Source organism: Brassica napus, chromosome C7 (genome assembly GCF_020379485.1).
Source record: "Brassica napus cultivar Da-Ae chromosome C7, Da-Ae, whole genome shotgun sequence".
Lineage (NCBI taxonomy): Eukaryota > Viridiplantae > Streptophyta > Magnoliopsida > Brassicales > Brassicaceae > Brassica > Brassica napus.
Window position 1 is genome coordinate 38,133,028 of NC_063450.1, and position 21,232 is coordinate 38,154,259.

At 35.3% G+C, this 21,232-nt stretch overlaps 2 protein-coding genes and 2 pseudogenes across 2 annotated transcripts; 1 reads left to right on the forward strand and 3 right to left on the reverse strand.

Annotated features, from left to right (window-relative positions):
• Nucleotides 1–5,367: 5,367 nt before the first annotated feature.
• Nucleotides 5,368–6,327, reverse strand: LOC125590000. Its single transcript, XM_048762789.1, has one exon. It carries the CDS (start codon nucleotides 6,325–6,327, stop codon nucleotides 5,368–5,370), a length of 960 nt encoding a protein of 319 aa, XP_048618746.1.
• Nucleotides 6,328–10,817: 4,490 nt separating this feature from the next.
• On the reverse strand, nucleotides 10,818–11,389 carry LOC106408127 (cytochrome P450 705A1-like). The gene is made up of 2 exons (XM_048764233.1): nucleotides 11,191–11,389; nucleotides 10,818–11,125 (listed from the first exon to the last, which is right to left on the reverse strand). Exons 1-2 carry the CDS (start codon nucleotides 11,387–11,389, stop codon nucleotides 10,818–10,820), a joined length of 507 nt encoding a protein of 168 aa, XP_048620190.1.
• Nucleotides 11,390–12,188: 799 nt separating this feature from the next.
• On the forward strand, nucleotides 12,189–15,921 carry LOC106408131 (annotated as a pseudogene).
• LOC125590609 lies at nucleotides 14,034–15,979 on the reverse strand (annotated as a pseudogene).
• Nucleotides 15,980–21,232: the final 5,253 nt, after the last annotated feature.

Below are 21,232 nucleotides of genomic sequence, written 5' to 3' on the forward strand. Positions count from 1 at the left end.
TCCATTCACGTCTCACCAAACTAACTGAAAGTATATTGATAGTGTTAACTAGTGGTAGTGTTAAGCAAATTTCAGATTTATTTGATTAACAAAGAAGAATCGATATCAAATTCACCAAGAACCAAAGTTCCGAATAAATCTGATCCTCAGAAACGAAAACAAGCTCTCGAATCTGCCAATCTTGCGAGATCACTCTCTACAAGCCTATGATTATGTTACAATAACCGAATGAATCTATTTTTGTAAAGCTCCTATTATTTATTCTTCAAGTCTTCTTGCCATGTCATCCTTCCGCACTTCCCTCCATATTTCTTCTCAGCTTCTTTCGAGTAATACACTCTCAATTGTCTAGCAGGTAGGTGCTAGTGTGCTGATAATGCCATAATGTATGTTGTTGATAAAACAAAACCAAGTGCAATAGATATGTTTGGAAATATAGTGAAACTCGAATTCACAAATTGATAATCTACAAAGGGGAAAGTAAAGGATATGGGAAACGAGGAAGAGGAATGCAGTTAAGAGGATGAGCCAAAGACAGAAAGCTTTTCCAGAAGCCTCTTCCATGTTGACTTTCTCTCCTTCGATTACCCAATCAAAACATTGCACCATCACTCCAATCGCGGCTCCTACTAAGATATAACCAAGATTTGATCCAGGACATCCTCTCCTTCCAGCACCAAAAGGGAGAAAGTTCAATATCTTCTCTCTTTTTCTTCCCCTAGAAACCTCTCTGGTTTAAACTCATCAGGATCTTTCCAAGAATCAGGATCTCTCATCACAGCATGAACATTAATAACAAGAAACGTGGCCTTGGGTATGTAGAACCGTCCTATCTTTACACCCTTGTTCAAATTCCCTTGGAAATATAGGCGCTGGAGGGTGTAATGTTAGAGATTCTTGATAATCGCTTGCAAGTAAGGGAGTTTTGGTAGATCAGTTTCTTGTATCAATCTTGTCCCTACTACTGAATCAATTTCTTCTCTCAGTCTCTTAAGGATCTTACGGTTGTTGATAATTTCTGCCATTGTCCACAGTCCACTGTATTGTTTTTGTAGAGGTGTCACCTGCTCCAAGGAAAAGCTCCTACAGTTTCAAATACTTACTAATATAATGGTGTTCTTATGGATTACGGGTGTGCTATATAATCAAATCTGTTATGAAATAACTTATAATTTATAGTATCGGGAAATTTAAATAAGAGTAGAATTCAATACCCGTAGGAAGCAAATAACACTTAATATGAGAGAAAGAGTTTATTATAAGGAAGAAGAAGAAGATGTAATTGTGTACAAAAGAGTGAGATGAGTGATGGTATTTATAGTGAGCAACAATACATAAAATATCAAAGATGGTGCTTGATTTGGTAAATGAGTGGGTGATCATAGTGCTTGATGAGTAGATGATCATAGTGCTTGATGAGTAGATGATCATAGTGCTTGAGTTGGTAAAGGAGTGGAGGATCATTTCAAAGTTTATCTTATAACACTCCCCCTTGATCATCCATCTTGTATTAAGTTTCGTAACACTCTCCTTGGGGACCGGTGTCACTCTCCGCTCTCGCTTAACGTCTTTGTTGCCTCGTTAAAAACCTTTCTAGGAAAACCCAATGGGAAAAACCATAGTTAGGTAAAAAGAGTACAACTACGTAAGCTCCCCCTCGATTGAGCAGTCATAGATCCTTCTGATGACGCATTCCAATGTTATGGACATGTTTTCTGAATACCGAAGTAGGGAGTGATTTTGTGAAGAGGTCGGCTGCATTGTCGCATGATCGGACATATCTTACTTCAATCTCTTTCTTCTTCTCGAGCTCTTGAGTGTATGAGAAGAACTTTGGATGTATATGTTTTGTTCTATCACTTTTGATATATCCTTCCTTCGTTTGAGCAACACATGCTGCATTGTCTTCATATAGAATAGTTGGCCCCGTACTTTTGTCAATCCCACTACTTGAACAAATGTGTTGGCTTATTGATCTTAGCCATACACATTCTTTACTTGCTTCATGGAGTGCGATGATCTCAGCATGATTTGAAGAGGTAGCCACAAGCGTTTGTTTCTGAGAACGCCAAGATATAGCAGTGCCTCCGATCGTAAAAACATATCCTGTTTGCGATCGGGCTTTGTGTGGATCTGAAAGATATCCTGCATCTGCAAAACCAACCATTTGACCATTTGAATCTTTAGGGTAAAATAAGCCTAAATCAATAGTCCCTTGTAGGTAACGAAAGACATGTTTAATTCCATTCCAATGTCTTCGTGTTGGAGATGAGCTAAATCTTGCTAGAAGATTAACAGTGAATGATATATCAGGCCGTGTACAATTTGCAAGGTACATCAACGCTCCAATTGCACTTAGATATGGTACTTCCGGACCAAGTATCTCTTCTTTTTCCTCAGGTGGTCGAAATGGATCACTTTCAATGTTAAGTGATCTAACGACCATTGGGGTGCTAAGAGGAGTTGATTTATCCATGTTAAATCGTTTCAACACTCTTTTAGTGTATGTGGATTGATGCACAAATATACCATTTTGTGAATGTTCTATTTGTAGGCCAAGACAATACTGTGTCTGTCCAAGATCTTTCATCTCAAATTCTCCTTTGAGATAGTCTGATGCCTTTTGTATTTCTTTTTGAGTTCCAATAATATTTAGATCATCAACATATACCGCGATTATCACAAATCCGGATGTTGTTTTCTTGATGAAAACACATGGGCATATAGGATCATTCACATATCCTTCTTTTGTTAAATGTTCACTGAGACGATTGTACCACATACGTCCAGATTGTTTTAACCCATATAATGATCTTTGCAATTTTATTGCACATAACTCTTTAGGTTTGGAACTTAATGCTTCTGGCATTTTAAATCCATCAGGGATTTTCATGTAGATATCAGTATCTAATGATCCGTATAGATAAGCTGTAACAACATCCATGAGACGCATCTCAAGATTTTTATCAGCGGCTAGACTCATCAGGAATCTAAATGTGATCGCATCCATTACAGGAGAATATGTTTCCTCATAATCAATACCAGGTCTTTGAGAAAATCCTTGGGCTACAAGGCGAGCTTTATACCTTGTAATCTCATTTTTCTCATTTCGTTTTCGAACGAAAATCCATCTGTACCCAACTGGTCTCACATCTTCAGGTGTGAGTACAATAGATCCAAACACTTTTCGTTTGTTAAGCGAATCAAGTTCGATTTGTATTGCTTCTTTCCATTTATTCCAATCATGTCTCTTTTGACATTCATATATGGATTTCGGTTCTGGATCATCGGTATCTTCATTTACCTCACTTGACACGATATATGAGAAAGCATCATCAAGGTCATTTTGTTCATTTCTATTCCATATCCTTTTATTATGGATGTAATTAATAGAAATCTCATGATTATCTTTCGATTCATGATGCTCTGATTCATCAGAGTCCTTATCATTTATTTCTTCCAAAATATTTTCTGCTATTTTGGGTGCATCATATATTTCAGCTTTCTTCTGTTTCCTAGGATTCTTATCCTTAGAACCAGCAGGTCTACCACGCTTCAGGCGTGTTTTTGGCTCTCGTGTGTCATCCTCCTTTTCTTGTTCATTTGGCATTTTGATACGAGCAGGAGCATTTGCAGCTGGTATATGAGATTTAGTTACCGTCTTGGTATCTGCAAATGCATCAGGTAGCTGGTTAGCTATACTCTGTAAATGCATAATTCGTCGAACTTCTAGTTCTGACTCTTTAGAAGGAGGATCAAGATATAACAATGATGGTACACTCCATTTTATATCACTTCCAACATTTTTGTTTTCTCCCCCTAGAACTGGGAATACATTTTCGTCAAAATGACAATCAGCAAAACGTGCTGTAAAGACGTCACCAGTCTGTGGTTCTAGGTATCTTATAATTGATGGAGAATCACAACCAACATATATTCCCAACCTTCTTTGTGGTCCCATCTTTGTTCGTTGTGGTGGTGCTACAGGCACATATACCGCACAACCAAAGATTCTAAAGTGGGAAATGTTTGGTTCTCGACCAAACGCTAACTGTAGTGGAGAATACTTATGGTATGCACTCGGTCTGATCCGAATGAGTGCTTCTGCATGCAAAATGGCATGTCCCCATACAGAGGTTGGAAGTTTTGATCTCATGATCAATGGTCTTGCAATCAATTGCAGACGCTTAATTAAAGATTCAGCCAAACCATTTTGCGTATGAACATGAGCAACCGAATGTTCAACTTCAATTCCCATTACCATACAATAGTCATTGAATGCTTGGGATGTGAATTCACCAGCGTTGTCTAGTCTAACTCTTTTAATAGTATAATCAGGAAACTGTGCTCGCAGTTTGATTATCTGAGTTAGAAATCTCGCAAATGCCACATTTCGAGATGATAATAGACAAACGTGTGACCATCTACTGGATGCGTCAATTAATACCATAAAATAGTGGAATGGTCCACATGGTGGATGTATCGGTCCACATATATCACCTTGAATTCTTTCAAGGAACTTTGGTGATTCTTTATCGATTTTGGTTGGCGATGGCCTTACGATCAATTTTCCTAGAGAACATGCAACACATGTCATTTTATTCCCTTGAGAAATCTCCTGGATTTTCAATGGATGACCATGTGAACTTTCTATGATTTTACGCATCATTGTAGTGCCTGGGTGGCCAAGGCGATCATGCCATAACGTGAACTCTTCTGGGTTCCGTTTTACTACAAGATTTGATTCGATCTCATCGATATAAGTATGATGTAATCCCGAAGGAAGTTCTGGAAACTTTTCCAATATGTGTTTTCTGCCACATTTTTCAGAAATTACATACATGTATTTCTTTCCATCCTCAGTTGCAGACTGAGTATCATATCCGTGAAGATATATGTCTTTAAAACTCAACAAATTCCTTTTAGAACTCGGAGAGTATAAAGCATTATTTATGGAAAATTTTGTTCCATTCGGCAAAGTAAAGTTTGCTTTACCAGTTCCTTCAATCACGTCTGCAGGACCTGATATTGTATTGACGACAATTCTTGTCGGTTTTATATCAGAGAAATATCTCTTTTGTCTCAGAATAGTGTGCGTTGTTCCACTATCTGGTATGCATATTTCACGAATCCGTTTCTTGGATTTTGCTCCATTAGTATTTTGATCCATTTCTGAAATTATCATAAACATTAAATAAAAGTGAAACGTGAAATTTATTCATTGATTATATAAAGAAAACACACAATAATTATACAAATATTGTTGTTAAAACAACATTATTCTTTGAAAACATAATTATTATACATTACAAATGAGGACTATTCAGCAGTCTTATTAGAAACATTTCCGTACTCTTCAAGAGTATTCTAGTCCAGCTCATTTGCGAAATCAGAGGATTCAAGGTATGAGGTCCCTTCAACGTTTTCCGTGAGGTTCACCTCTTTAGCCTTTCCTTTTATGGATTCTTGATATAACTTGCACAAATGTGGGGGAGTACGACAGGTACGGGACCAATGTCCTTTACATCCACATCTGTAACATACAGTCTCACTTTTCTTTGTGGTATCCTCTTCGGTTTCTTTGCCTTTATGAGGTTGTTCAGATCTAACCCATTTGTTAGATCTAATACTTTTAGGATAGTAAGGCTTTCCACGTTTGTTGTTGAAACGCCGACCACGACCTCGATTGGTATGGTTTCTCCTTCCCGAATATTCTACCGCCGTAGCATTCACTTCGGGAAATGCCTTGGCTCCCGTGGGTCGGGAATTATGGTTTTTGATTTGTAACTCATCGTTCTTTTCAGCCAACATGAGTGTTACCATCAATTCAGAAATTTTGGTGTACCCACATTTTCTGTAAATTCGGGATAAGACGTTGTGTTCTTTGTGGAAGGTATTGTATGTCTTGTCAAGCATTTCTGCTTCGGTGACAGGGTTACCACAATATTTTAATTGTGCAACTATCCTCAAGATAGTGGAATTGTAATCTCTAACCCTTTGGAAATCCTGAAACCTCAGGGTTTTCCACTCTTCAAGAGCGTGGGGGAGATTGATTTCCTTTTGATTATCGAATCTGTCTTTCAAGGCTTGCCATAGTACAGATGGGTCCTCAACGTCTCCATAGTCGTGAGTTAGATTCTCATCTAAGTGCTTCTTCAGGAAGATTATCGCCTCGGCTATATGCTCGGGTGGCGATTTGTTACCGACTTTTATAGCTTCAGATATCTTTTTTATTACAAGATAAGGTTTCACATTTGTGACCCATCTGACATAGTTTTCGCCGGTTACTTTTAGAGCCGGGAACTGGAGTTTCTCGATGTTTGCCATTTGTATTTCTAAAACACAAAATAGTAATTTTATTAGAACTTCATAATTTAAAAACCGTTTACATTAATCATACAAGCAATTACAAGGAGAAGCGATGTAAATAAAATTAAACCGATATTCATCTTAAATTCACTCGGAGTAAATTCTCCAACGAATGAACCATAAATAGAAACACAAATAAAAATGGCACATAAAAACAAAAGTGCGCGAATCATCTTTCTTGAAATGAAAAATCGGAGGAGAGCGATTTGAAATTTTTGAGAGAAGATGAAATGTTTTGGATGATGAAATGGAGTGAAAATGAGTTGTATTTATAGATGAAAATTACTGTTCATGACCGTTGGAGAAAGGGAAATTTTTGAAAAATTTTCTTTGTGACCGTTGGGGTTAAATCGAGTGCACCAAAAATTAGTCTGAAAATATCGTATTAAACGGTCAATCAAATCTATAAAATTTCATAAAAGTGAAAAATTATGACAATGAAATATTTATGTTATATGACAACAAATCATGCGACGGCTCAGCCGATCAATGCAGAATAATAAATAAATTATACGGCGGCTCGGCCGACCAATTAATAATAAACAGAATATAAGGCGGCTCAGCCGACCAATAAATAATAAACAGGATATAAGGCGGCTCGGCCGACCAATAAATAATAAACAGGATATAAGGCGGCTCGGCCGACCAATAAATAATAAACAGGATATAAGGCGGCTCGGCCGACCAATAAATAAATTAAATTACTAGTAAATAATATAGGCGGTATTCCGGCCATTATAACATGATATAAATAATAGTAGAGGCGGTATACCGACCATTATAACAGGGTATAAATGATACAAATAAATTTTACCAAATCGCAGAGTGATCGTGCTGATAACGTGTTATGAAATAACTTATAATTTATAGTATCGGGAAATTTAAATAAGAGTAGAATTCAATACCCGTAGGAAGCAAATAACACTTAATATGAGAGAAAGAGTTTATTATAAGGAAGAAGAAGAAGATGTAATTGTGTACAAAAGAGTGAGATGAGTGATGGTATTTATAGTGAGCAACAATACATAAAATATCAAAGATGGTGCTTGATTTGGTAAATGAGTGGGTGATCATAGTGCTTGATGAGTAGATGATCATAGTGCTTGATGAGTAGATGATCATAGTGCTTGAGTTGGTAAAGGAGTGGAGGATCATTTCAAAGTTTATCTTATAACAAAATCAACCTAAGTTTACTAATATAATTCCAAATCAGAATTTTATGATATACAATAATTTTAGTTAAAAATATAAAAACAGACTTTTACAAGAAATTTTAATCTATTATATTACTTAACTAGGTGATTTGCCCGCACTTGCGGGCTTAATAATCTTACAAATATTTGCAAATAGATATATTATAAAGTTTTTATATAGGATAAATTTTTTTTTAATAAAATATATTTTATTAAATAAAATAAATTTGAAAAAATTCATATATATATACATAAAACTATATACATGGATTTATATTTATTTTTAAAATATTATGATGTAAAGTATTTTTGGATAACATAATATAGAATATTTTTAATTTATGGTAATTATATATTAATAAATTAATATAATATTATTATTTATTAAGGATAATGAAGATTTTAAACGCTCTAACTTTCAGCGTGAGAGTAAATACAATCACTTTGTAAATAATATATAAATATTTTTGAATTTTTGCCAATTTTTGTCAAAAATTATCAAAATAAGTGATTTTGATTGTCCTAATAAATTTATCTTAAAAGATAGAAGATTCATTCTATCTTATATGATATAGATATATATACTAAAATTAGAACCGATTTAATATTACTAAACCAAATATAATGTAAAAATATATATAATATTTTAATATTATTAAAGTAAATATAATATAAATTTAACTATGATATTATTGTTACAATTTTTATTATCATTTTGAAGATAATAATACATTATCAGCTAAATTACTAAAACTATTTATTAAAATTTATAATTGAGCATAAAAATATAACTAAACTTAATCCAATATGTATATCCTCATATCCAGAGAATTAGAAATGTGTTTTCAAGCAACTTAAATAGAATCATGATTCACTAAATAGGTTTTAAAGAAGTATTGGATTTTCACATTATTTTAAAATCATGAAGCGTTAACCTAAAACTTTCTCCTACATGTCAATATGAAATTTTTTGATGGTCATCCAATGACTTTAATTCAATTCACTGGATATATTAAAACATCAGCAAATTACCTTTTCACTGTGTACTATTAGAAAACAATCAATATTTCAAAACTTTATAATATAATAGTATAACTAACTATTAAACCTCAAAAGTCAATGAACATGTCAATACGTATTGCAAAATCAAGGGTTTTAAAATAGTCAAAGAACATCAATACGTATTGCAAAATCAAAAGTTTCATTATGTCCATCAACGAACAGAAATATGTGTATATACATGTATCTACTGACGCTAACATCCACCAATACAAAATCAAGGGTTTCATTATGTCCCTTAGCATGGTTAAACTTTGGTAATAGTTTAAAGCAGATTTTCCATATAAACTTAACGTCAAATATTATATAACTGGCAAAGTCAAACATTATGCATTTAGTTTACAATAAATAAAACAATATCAAATATTCATATAGATGATGATTTTTAAGTTTTAAATAATAATATAGACTGATTATTTAAACTAATGATTCAATTAAAATAATTAAAATATGACAAATAAGAAAATTATTAACTAAAATTGTTGAAAAATGACAAATAAACAAAATATCCTGTGTTCAAAAAAAACAAAAATCCTAAAATCATGGAGAACATGACAAGTAAGTCAAACCACTTCTCAAATAATAGTATAGATTATGCACAATAGTATTTTTACCAAAACCGAAGCGAGCCAAAAATGAATCGAACCAAAATTCAGTCCAATTTAGAATCTATTTAAAATCTGAAAAAAATCCAAACTAAACTAAGCAAAAAAAAAAAAACAAATTCACTAGCCTAATCTGGATTTTCTGTCCTTTATATATTAATGGAGGAGCATTACAACTTTGAGTGTATCCATGTGTAATCATCGGGATGATTCTCATAATCCTTAGAAAAACATGTTGGTCCATCTAAATATATATTATATTTTTTTGTTAAATTAACTATCAAATTGATTAGTAATGTATACCAAAATATTCTTCATTTTTTTCTTAAATAAAAACTACAGAATTACCTTTATTATTGACAATTAATGATTTCGAATAATAAAGATTTGATAATAATTTTTGTATCCTCCATCCTTTTTGTTTAATTTATATTATTAAAAATTAAACAATCACATTAAGCATAGAATAAAAAATTAGATATTTTCTTATATATTATATTTTGAATTTTCTAAAACGAATATAAATTACTAAAACTATTAAAAGTCTTACAATAAAAATTTTGTGAACAATAATTTTACTTTTTTTGTTATAAAAATATACAAATGATCATAAAATAATATGAATATGAAGTATCATTTAATATATATTTAGATTATATATAGATATTAAATATCACTTAAATTAAACTATATGCCATATAAAAATATATAAATACGTTAATTTTGAAATTTACATTGAATAGGTATGGGAGACATGAATTTTAATTTTGAAATTTGCATTGAATCTTTAATTTTTTTTTTATAAATTACTAAAATTATTAAAAATCTCACAGTGAAAATTTTATTATTAATGGTTTAAATTTTTTGTTACAACAAATATACAAATGTTAATAAAATCATATGAGTAGGAACTAGGAAACTTCAATTAAATATTCATATTAAAATATATTATATGTCATTAAAATTTAATTATATACAATATAAAATAAATAAAATGATTGCTTTTATTTATTTACTTTGTTTTACGTGCTTACTCCAGTTTAATTATATGCATAATATTTGCTCGCTTTTTAATTATTCAATATATTTATTATTTCATAGTATGGATATCAGCACAAAATAAATAAACTATTTAAAAATAGTTTACTTACATAATGTTGATCTTAACCTAGTGAAGTGTTATTACATGCAACCAAAGGATAGACATTTACCGCTAATAGCACCTCGATATGATTCTTAGTGATTTTATACTCTGCCTTTTGGTCTCGGTAAGCTTCCAACAATGCATCCATAATCTCACTACCTTGCCGTTGCTCCTCCACCTTCTCTTCATATTTCATAATAATCTTTTCCAGGAGCTCCTCAAATCTGTATGAAACAGTCATTACCTCCTTTTTGAATGGTGGTGAGATTCCGAGCTTCTCAAATGGCTTGCGCAATGTTACCGCCACAAAAATCTTGTGTGTAAAGGCAGCTAACTTTTTTTTTTTTTTTTTTTTTGGGTGCAAATGTTAAACAAGGCAGCTAACTTGACGCTAAATCCAGAGACTAACTCCTCATTCTTCTCCTATGAAAAAAATCCTTCCCATGCTCACTTGCCGAGGAAATTGTTAACAAGCCTCAACGCTTCCTCACCGATCTCAACGCTATGTTTCTTCATTGACTTCTCAAGTAGACTTCTGTAGAATCTCTCTATCTCAAATGAACGAACGTCTCGTGAACGCTCAAGCGCCTGGGGTCCGAGCATATTGGTAGTGATGAGCTTCTTCATGAACTTCCAGTAATCTCCATAGGGAGCTTTGATGAAGCCAAAAGCTCCGAACACAAGGCACTCATCAATACCAATAGCACCATGAGAGAAGACGCTCATGTCGTGGTCCTTGAAGATCTCGTGGGCCACTGAGGCAGAGGAGACTAGAACGATGGGGACATTTAAGATGCGGAGATGGAGCAAAGGTCCGTACCTGGATGAAAAGACTTGTGGATTGAAGCAGAGAAGAGAAGGTGAAGATGACCGATGATAGGAAGGGAAGGGCTCGGAGATAAGTCGAAGCCATTCTTTGGTTTCTTGAAGAAGAAGACAAAGAGAAAGAAGGTTGAGAAGAGGCTTATTAGGATTAAGATAAAGCAGTTTTTAAAGTCAACGCTGGTCATTGCTTCCATTGTTGTTCAAAAGCAAATAAGGAGGAGATGAATAATAGGAGTCTTAGATACAAGTAAGGTGAAATAATGGAGATCTGGAGGTATATAATACTAGTATGTATCAGAAGTTTGTTGCAATACTCGTGATCAAATTAATGATTACTAAATAGTTAGTTCCAAGGTGAAAAACTAAGATTATGAGGATTCGTGATTTAAGTTTCTCTTTGACATGTGAGAAAGGTGACTTGCTTATGTGGAAGACTTGTCCGTGATGGGTTTTAGTTACTGTACCGAAATTTAAGTAAGAGCATAATCTCTATTCTCTAATTTGATCTAACCTATTTTTTTGCCAACTACTTTTTAGCTAAAAATTAAGAACACATCAGATTACAAAAATCATTTGTCATTATAAAGTAGTTTTATGTGTAAACGAAAAAAATTAACACATTAGAGAACAAGTTACTTACTATTAGTATGGCCCAGATCAATACAGTCAAGAGGTCTCAAAAGCCCACCAAAGAATGTACGCAACAAGACAAAGCTTCAACGTTCCAATACAGAGCTCGAATATGCACGCTCTCACGTACGGAAAAACAACCCATACAGCTGGCTGTGTAATCGCTGCACACTCACGAAGCCAGGGCCAAGCTTAATGAAACATTTGCCTTGGGCCTCCAAAATTTTTGAAAAATTTTATATGTTAAAATACTCTTGGATTTGTAAAAAAAATAATTTTAGATCCCCAAATTTTGAAATCTTTACTAAATGGTACGAGGCTCCCAAATTTTCAAGGCTGCCCTGCACACTCTTATCTGTTTGCTAGCTGTATCGTCTCTAGATCCTTCTACTAAGCCATTAAATAAGGAACCTTTGTATCTTGGAAGTTATAAACTTATATTTCAAAAACTCTCTGTTTTGCTGTTCTTGAGTTTACCTTCACCTACATCTTTCACTAAACTGATCAACCAGAGTTTTGTAGACATAAATTACGCATATATCATTTGCCTATTTTGGTGTATTTCCGTTACTTGAAGATATCGTACTCTCCCTACAGGCTTACAGAATAACTCGGCAATCAGTCAACAATCTCTAGCTTACGCTTTGAAACCGACCATGGAAGCCGAGCCAAGTTCTTCAAAGCAAAATACGCACGTGCAACTTCCATAATATACGCACGCGCAGCTTCATCAATCATTTTGGTGACTTCGGTCTATTTCATACATAACTATCTCATTATATAAAAAAGATCCCCAATATCTACTTTTATAGTCAATTAAACCAAAGTTTCAAGTCTTTCTTTGATCAAATGGCTTCATCTGCGATGTCTCCCGAATCCATTTCTATGACTACTCTCAACAATCTCTCCCGTAATCATCGCAGCTCCTTTTTGGGTTTCTCCAGATCTTTCTAAAACCTTGGGGTTCTCATCTAACGGTCCAGATTTCCCCTCCCGATCAAGCTCTACTCCCTAGAATCTCTCCCCTACTCCAGATTTCTTCTAAAACTGGGGCAAGACTCAAGACTCCAGACCAAGTTACCTAACAGTTCTTCTGTGTTCTTGTCTTTTCTTACACTTTCTGCCCACTTTCATAATTTTGCAAATTGATTATCTAAAAATATAATAATATCAGTTCGTAAAAAGTCATAATTTTTAGAAACATAGAGATCAAATTTCGTTGTAAAAGACAGATCTTTAAGTTCATACCCATATCTTGTTATTATTCAGGTAAGACCCGAGAACTCGACGTGCACGAACTCAACGAAGGAGATCGAAACAGTTCAGCAGTTCTAAAAATCGGCAAGAAACCAGAGCTCTGTCTCGGCGATCTCGTACCTTTCTTTCACCAACAAACTCTATACCGGTGATCTCAAAAAGCGCGTGGGAATCACCGCCTGTCTCTGCGTCTTGATCCAACACGTTCCCGAGAAGAACGGCGACAGGTTCGAGGCCAATTACAGCTTTTACTTATTTGTCCGTACAAGGACAGTACTTGACTTACGAAGACACGTTCCTCGCCATCACTGCTGGTGGTACCGGAATCTTCGAAGGTGCGTACAGACAAGTTAAGCTACGTCAGCCTGTGTATCCCACGAAACTGTGTCAATATATAACTGTCAATCTTCGAAGGTGCGTCTCAGACAAGTTAAACTCCGGTTCCTTCGTCGAATGACGTGAAGATTTTTTTTAACTTGTGTCAATATATAACTGAAAATATAATTATTTTAAAAGTTTCATAAAATATAAAAAAATCTACGAAACAATCCTATATTTCATATCCTGGAACCTTTTGATCACAATTTCATTTGTGATTTTTTCAAATACATCCTTTTCCATAAAACAAACTAAACAATCATTTAAAAAATGATCTCTAATCCGATTTTGTCTATCTGTCTTCACAATCTTCATGGCTGAAAAACTTCTCTCCACAGTTACAATAGCAACATGCAAAATCAATAGCAACTTCAACAACTTATAAACCAAAAGAAATGACATATGCTTTTGGATTTTCACCAAAATACGAGCAAAATCAATATCAACTTCAACAACCTATAAACCAAAAGAAATGACATATCCTCTTGGATTTTCACCAAAGTACGAGCAAGTTCTCCAAGATCTTCTAAATGAATATATTTGGCGTCAATTCGAATGATTATCTAACTTCTGTTAAAAAGATATGCATTCTCCATGACTAAAATCATATGGATAGAACGTTGCTAACCTCATCAATCTTGAATTGTTAAACTGAGACAATGAGTCAATGAAAGATAAAGAAGCAGCACAAATAAGCAGTTCAGTAAAGCGATCATTAAATTCTTGAAGCTGCAGATCCAAAATTGCATATAAGCAATTAACCTTATAGTAATGTCCATTTGTGACTCCTGTTTTTCTCTTTTGATTCTTTGAGTCAATGAAAACCTCCTCAATGTCAAGCTCTTCAATATTCTGTTTCTTACAGAAAGAAGAAACCTTAATCATAAGAGAAATCCATCCATCATCTCTAAATTTCTGCAGCTGTTTTCTAGTTGATTTCACCAATGACATTGCATTTAAGATATCTTGATCTCTGTTTTGCAGGGACAAGGACAAACTATTTGTGACTCCTAAAAGGTGCACCATTACTTGCAAATAGAACACCAAATCAAAGCTATTGATGTATCTTAGGAGATCATATGCTTGACACCTTTTCGAGTCATCTTGACCATCCTTTTGAACACATTCAAGCACCTTAACGATTGAATAGAAACACTCAATCACACGCAGTAAAGTTCTATAGTGAGAACCCCAACGAGTCATCCCTGGTCTTTGGACATAAACATCTTGGTTCAACCCTTTTCCGGTCTTACGTTCACCATCATTAACTTCTTTCTAATCTTTTCTTTGTGACTTTCTCGGAGAAAATCTTTCCTTTTGCATGAAGCTCCCACCGCATTCAACAACAGAGAAATCATATCAAAAAATCTCCAACATCAAAATGTTTTTTGGCAACTGCCACAACAACCAATTGAAGCTGATGAGCAAAGCAATGGACATAATTTGTTCATGTGCTTTCCTTTGAGATTAGTGACCTTAACCCATTGAATTCACCCTTCATGTTACTTGCTCCATCATAACCTTGTCCTCTCAGTTTTGTAATGTTTAATCCATGCTTAGCAAACAAAGAATCAATAGAAGATTTTAAAGTTGATGAAGATGTATCACTTACATGCGTAAGACTTATGAATCTCTCTTTGACTATTCCACTTTTGTCAACGAAACGAAATACTACTACCATCTGTTCTTTATAAGAAGCATCAGCACACTCATCCACCAACAACCCGAAGACATCATGATCAATATCTTCAATAATACTTTTGACTAGCTCTTCTGCAAAGCAATGCACAATATCTTTCTGAATCTTTGGAGAAGTCATCTAATTGTTTCCAGGAGCATTTCCTAAAACAACCTTACTCACAACTTCGTTTTGCTCAGCAGTGTATTTCAAGAGTTCAACAAAGTTACCATTATTAGCAGAGTCGTCTTTCTCTTCATGACCAGAAAAAGGTAACCCTTGTCTCAACAAGAATCTGGAAGCATCAATAGAAGCATAACCTGATTCGATACTCATTCTTCGTAATATCATCTTGTTTATGCAAAGCATCCTTTATAGACTGGCCTTCTTTCATCAAGTTTTGACACTTCATTACTGCATTGTTGTGAAAACTGTTAACAACTCCTACATGTTCTGAAATGTTTTTGGGTTTGTTCCAGCTAGAGAAACCATCAATGGTCCATGCATCATTCCTTCCACCTTTACCAACATTATTTCTGAACAAGTAACAACATAGACATAAAGCCGCATCTTTCTTCACACTATATTCTAACAAATTCTGATACTGATCAAACCAATCAGGATTAAACCGCCTCAATACACCTCCTTTCAGTGATCGTTTGAAAATATGACCATGGGGTTGACAAGAATCTCTGGTTAAATATTTTCGGATTACCTCATTTCTTTGATTTTCATGATATTCTGATATTTTTTTTCGATCAGCAGGATCCCACGGTAGATTGTCCAAATCATCTAATTCACTTTGAGATGATGACGATGGAGTTTTTCTTTTCAAAAGTATCAAAAATTTCTACATATGTCTGCAAATAAAAAAAATATTACTAAAATAACTTATAGTTGGATAATTAGAATCAATAATAATAAACTAAATTACTATTTTAAATATGAATCTACCAGCTAAGAAGAGATTAGAAAATCTTAAATTGATACCATGTTGAGTTTCGAAGAAGACGACGGCAAGTTGTCTAAGACAAAAAAAATCCAATTCTAACTTAATGTATTTGGGCTTTAGGTTTGTAAATTATTGACGTTAAACATGTTTTTCCTTTTTTCAATTGTAGACATTATTTATTTATGTTGGGCTTCAATTATAATTAATGGACATTCTACAGTTTATCTAGTAATCATTGGGTTATAGTTTATGGGGTGTCAAAACTAATTTTAATGGGAAAATACATAGGCAATTTTTTTTTCATGGTGTGGCAATTGCACCACCATTAACGTACTTAGGTCCGCCTCTGCGTGAAGCCTGCGCTGGAAGCTAAGGCAACGGAGCCAAACTTTACGAACTAGACTTTGTGTTTTTTTCCCGTGTTAGTTGTTTTAAGGGAAATTGGCAGCAATGACCATAAAAAAAATTAGCAAACTAACCATAAAAATCTAATGGATAGAATACATAGTGTATATTGTGTATAAATTGTTCTTTTACCCTTCAAACCACACACCATGTGTTCATCTCATCCTTTTTTTTTCTCTCTCTCTCTCTATTCATTTTCACAAATCAATCCATTTTTTACTTTGCCTCAGTCGCCTCCATTTATAACATCACCACCACCATCATCACCATCTTTCTTTCACCATTTTCATCATCATCTTTTTCCACCATCATCACCACCATTTTTTTTCATCAGCACAGCCATTCATCGTTTGTTTACCTCTGCACATCTTCTCTTCCATCTTATGTGGTGGTTTTTCTTTCTCATCATTTTCGACAACTCAACCATATTCTCTGTTAATTATATCTTTTTTTCATATCATTGATATTAGGAGTTTTCAAGGCTCCTAAGAAAAATGTTGTAGTATAGTGATTGTCGAACCAGTTCTGAGGGATATCAAAGCACCGAGAATGCAAGTACTCACTTAATCTAAGTGCAACCGATAATTCAAGAGGTTTCTAAACTAATGATTAATGATAAATGAAATGACTTTCTTTACTAAGGAAAAAGAGAACTCATGGGTATAGGGATTAGACCTTGGGTGATCAAGTTTCGAACTAAGGATGGCAAACGATCAATCAAACTATCAACCTTAAGCTTAGACACAATCTTAAACAAACTCTATGTCTAGATGAATGTTCATTTAGTAACATATCTCAAACATCAAATGTCTTTGGTTGAATAATATGAAAGCAATCATTACTAACAGGTCTATTGGCTATCTTAACACCTTTAACAACAAATGTCTTTGGTAAAGTATGTTAAAAGTTTAGGGGAGTTGTCTCAGGCATTTCATCAAACACCTTGTGGGTGGGAAATGTCTAAAGATCAACTTTTGAGTGGCCAACTCATAAGATGCATTATGAATACTCTACTAGCAAGGAACAAGAATGATCTACACTAAAACATCCTAGAACTAACCTAATCACTTTTAATCTCCCTAACCCATGAATTCAAAAGGTGATTACTCACTACTATTCATGATTCCTCTTAAACTCATATTGGATTTCAGATTAATCATGTAGAGAAATACATAAAATAGATTAGAAATCAACAGGATAACATATGATCAAATGAATCAAAGAGATGAACTTTTCCAAGAGGTTTTTGGTGGTTTCCTCCAAGATCAAGATAATCTGTCTGGTGGCTACAAAATGTACTTAAAACATAGGTTTTGAAAAGTAAAAACGTGCATAATGAAATGACCAAAAGGCCCTTGAGTAAACTGAATTCGAGCAAACAATAGGCGCGCAGCGACCTCCAGTAGTCGCTCCGAGAGGTCGCTCCAGGCTTCGGGAGCGACCTGGAGGGGTCGCTGCGAGACGTCGCTCCGGGCCCGTTTTCGTGTCTCCGAGCGATGAAAACGCGAGCGACTTCTCTGCGTCGCTCTGGTAAGGTCGCTCTGGGCTTCGGGAGCGACCTGGAGTGGTCGCTCTGATAGGTCGCTCCGGGTCAGTTTTCGGCTTCCACCGGGATGAAATGGCGAGCGACTTCTCCGCATCGCTCTGGTAAGGTCGCTCTGATAAGGCAGGTCAGAGCGACTTGCTGGTGTCGCTCCGGGAAGTCGCTCCCAACGCTCTGCTCATCCAATGATCATCTTTACACCTCTTTCGAGCTCCAAACACACCCAAATGTCTCCGAGAACTACATGTGGTACTCCAATACCTGATAAAGACTTATGTATGCAAAATGCAACCTAAACATGGCTAAATCCTAGTCTATATGATCAAAATGCACATGGGTGAATGGATAAAACAATGGAAATATGCAAGATATCAACTCCCCCAAACATGTTCTTTTACTTGTCCACAAGTGAACTTTCTAGAACTCATAGGAAGAGAGGTTTGAAGATGGGAGCTCATAGCCAAAAGAAACACAACTAGCACTCAATTCAACATCTAATCCAACATGAGCACACTCTCTTATCACACTCTAGCTTCTCTAGGCCTATCTCAACTCCTTTTGCCCTTATACTCATCATCAAGCATCCACACATTCAAATCAACCAACTCTCACATTCATTAAGCATAAAACATCAAGTGAATTCTTGCAAATGGTCAATTGGTCCAAATCATTTGGTTGAGTAAAGGGAAGACTTTTATTCAAGTGAGTCAAGAGGTTCAAAACACATGATCTTTAAAGGTGGTTTATTCTCAAGACAAGTAGCCTTGACATTGCACATAATATATCTAAGAAAGGGACCAACTCATGCATACAATGCTCAATCTCCATTGTTCTACCCTTTTCCCAAACATACAAGTTACACAATCACTTCATAATGTCAAACCCAACTCCCATCTCTCACCAAAAGATCCCAAGAACACTTTGCACATAAAACTCTTTTTGTTTGAAATCTATAAAGGATTTTCTCAACTTCAAAACAAATCTTAGCTCCAAACAACTTTGCTAGCCCTTTTTTTTTTTTTTTTTTTTTTTTTTCTCTTTTTTTTTCGGGGGCCAAGACTTTTCATAAACTCGAGCTAGACACTTATCTACTAATTCCAATAAGATTATCCATTTAAACACAAAGAGTCTATTCTTTTCCTTCGAACTTTTCATGCTTCCAAATCATAGTCACAACACTCACCCCCACCTATAGCTAGACAATAGAGTGCCTAATCTAGCAGGAATGAAGATCAAGCATTGTCGTTCCCGATACTCTCGACATTATGCACATGTAAGGCTTTCCTAAAAAGGTCTCACTCATCAAATAATGAAAGCTCAAAAGGAGGGAAGGGTTTTGGGAATGGTGTACCACTCGAGTTTGTCAAAAAGATTGGCGTAAAGGATGTGACAACTCAAGTGTGTATATCCATGACTCAGTACACAAGGGACCATAAGCAAAAAGCATTAAGTTCGTTCAGTTCAAACAAGCTTGTAGTTGGCTTCAAAGATTGAGTTTCAGCAACTAATGAGATTCAGAAAGAGTTTTCAAGGCTCGAAATGTACAAGGCTTTTTGAGAGATGCAATAGCTACTCGAGTGTGAAATAGTGTTCTTTACAAGGCATTTTAAATCATTGCTCCCAATGCAAGTGAATGCAACCTATATGCTCTAGACTCTCCTAAAAATGCAAGTGATGCAATCTATATGATTTGTTTTTCTTTTTTTTTATGCTAAAAGGTATGTATGCAAGACTCAATGAAAAATCATCAAAGCAAACATGATCAAATACTTGGTACCTCCCCCAAACTTAAATGACACAGTCTCTGTGTTGTCAAGTAGAGAGAGATACCCAAAAGAGAAAGCTAATATGCAAAAATGAAATGGTATATACAAGGGAAAGTAGAGAAGTACCTCAAGTGGAAAGTGGAGAAGGAGGATCCTTCTCAATGTAGGGGTCTCCACAAGTGATGGTTCCACAATACTCAACATCCAGTGGAGACTGAATTGGGTAAGAGACAGCTTTGTTGACATTGAGGAGTGTGACCTTCTTGTTGGCGAAATCGATGCAAGCACCCACAGTAGTAAGGAATGGTGTGCCCAGGATCAATGAAACTCTCTTCTCAGTTGCCATCTTCAAGACAGTGAGGTCTATAGGGATGGTACAAGATCCCATCTTCAAAGGGAAATCCTTGATGAGACCAATAGGAGTAGTAGAAGAAGAATCCCCAAACGTGAGAGATGAAGTATCTGGCTCCATGTGTTCAATCTCAAGACTCTTCACCATCTCCATTGAGATCACATTAACACTTGCACCAGAATCAACAAGAGCATCATCAAAGGTGAGCTTACCAAGAGAGCAAGACAAGGTGAACTTCCCTTGGGATTCTAGCTTAGGGAGAGACTTTGGTGTGACTGGTGGATCGAGTTTCAAAGTTGAGATGTTGAGAAACTCTGCTACTTCTGCTTGGTGGTCTACAATGTCCTTGATGAGCATCATTTGGACATGAGCCTCACGCATACCCGAAATCGCTGGAAGCTTAATTCCAATATCACTTAGGTCTTTTCTGAACTTGAAAATCACCTTCTTCTGAGCTTTGGTGAGAACCCTTTGTGGAAATGGGAGCTTGTCATAGGGTGACTGCTCAACCTCAGTGGTGTCCTCTAGCTTGACCTCTTTCAGCTTCTGGTTAGCTCTCTTCGCAACTGGTTTCTCAGCCATGGGTTCATCTCCCTTCAAAATCTTTACTTCAACCATTTTGTCAGCTTCCTCCACAATCTTTGCTTCAGCTGTTGCTACAATCAGATGCTGAACATGTTCAATCTCAGTTCCAAACACCAATCTTTCAATTTCATCTACCTCTTTCTTGTGGTTACTCAATTCAATCCTTGAAGAAGTGGTAGAGAGGACAACATTGCAATACTCCTTGGGTTTTTGGTCAGATTTTCCAGGTAGAGACCCTTGCTGGCGATTCTGGTGAGTGGTCATGGATGCAAACTGGTTTTCCAAAGCCCTGAACTTGTTGTTGAGCTCATTGTAACTTCCATCAATCTTGGAGTGAAAGTTCTTCAACTCATATCCAACCTGCTTCTCACTTCTAGTCTGAGACTCCAAGATCTGTTTCAGTAGAACATCAGTGCTGCTTTCCTGAGGAGTAGAGGTAGAAGGAGTAGCTTGTTGTTGAAAAGACTGGTTCCCTTTGTTGGAGAAACCAG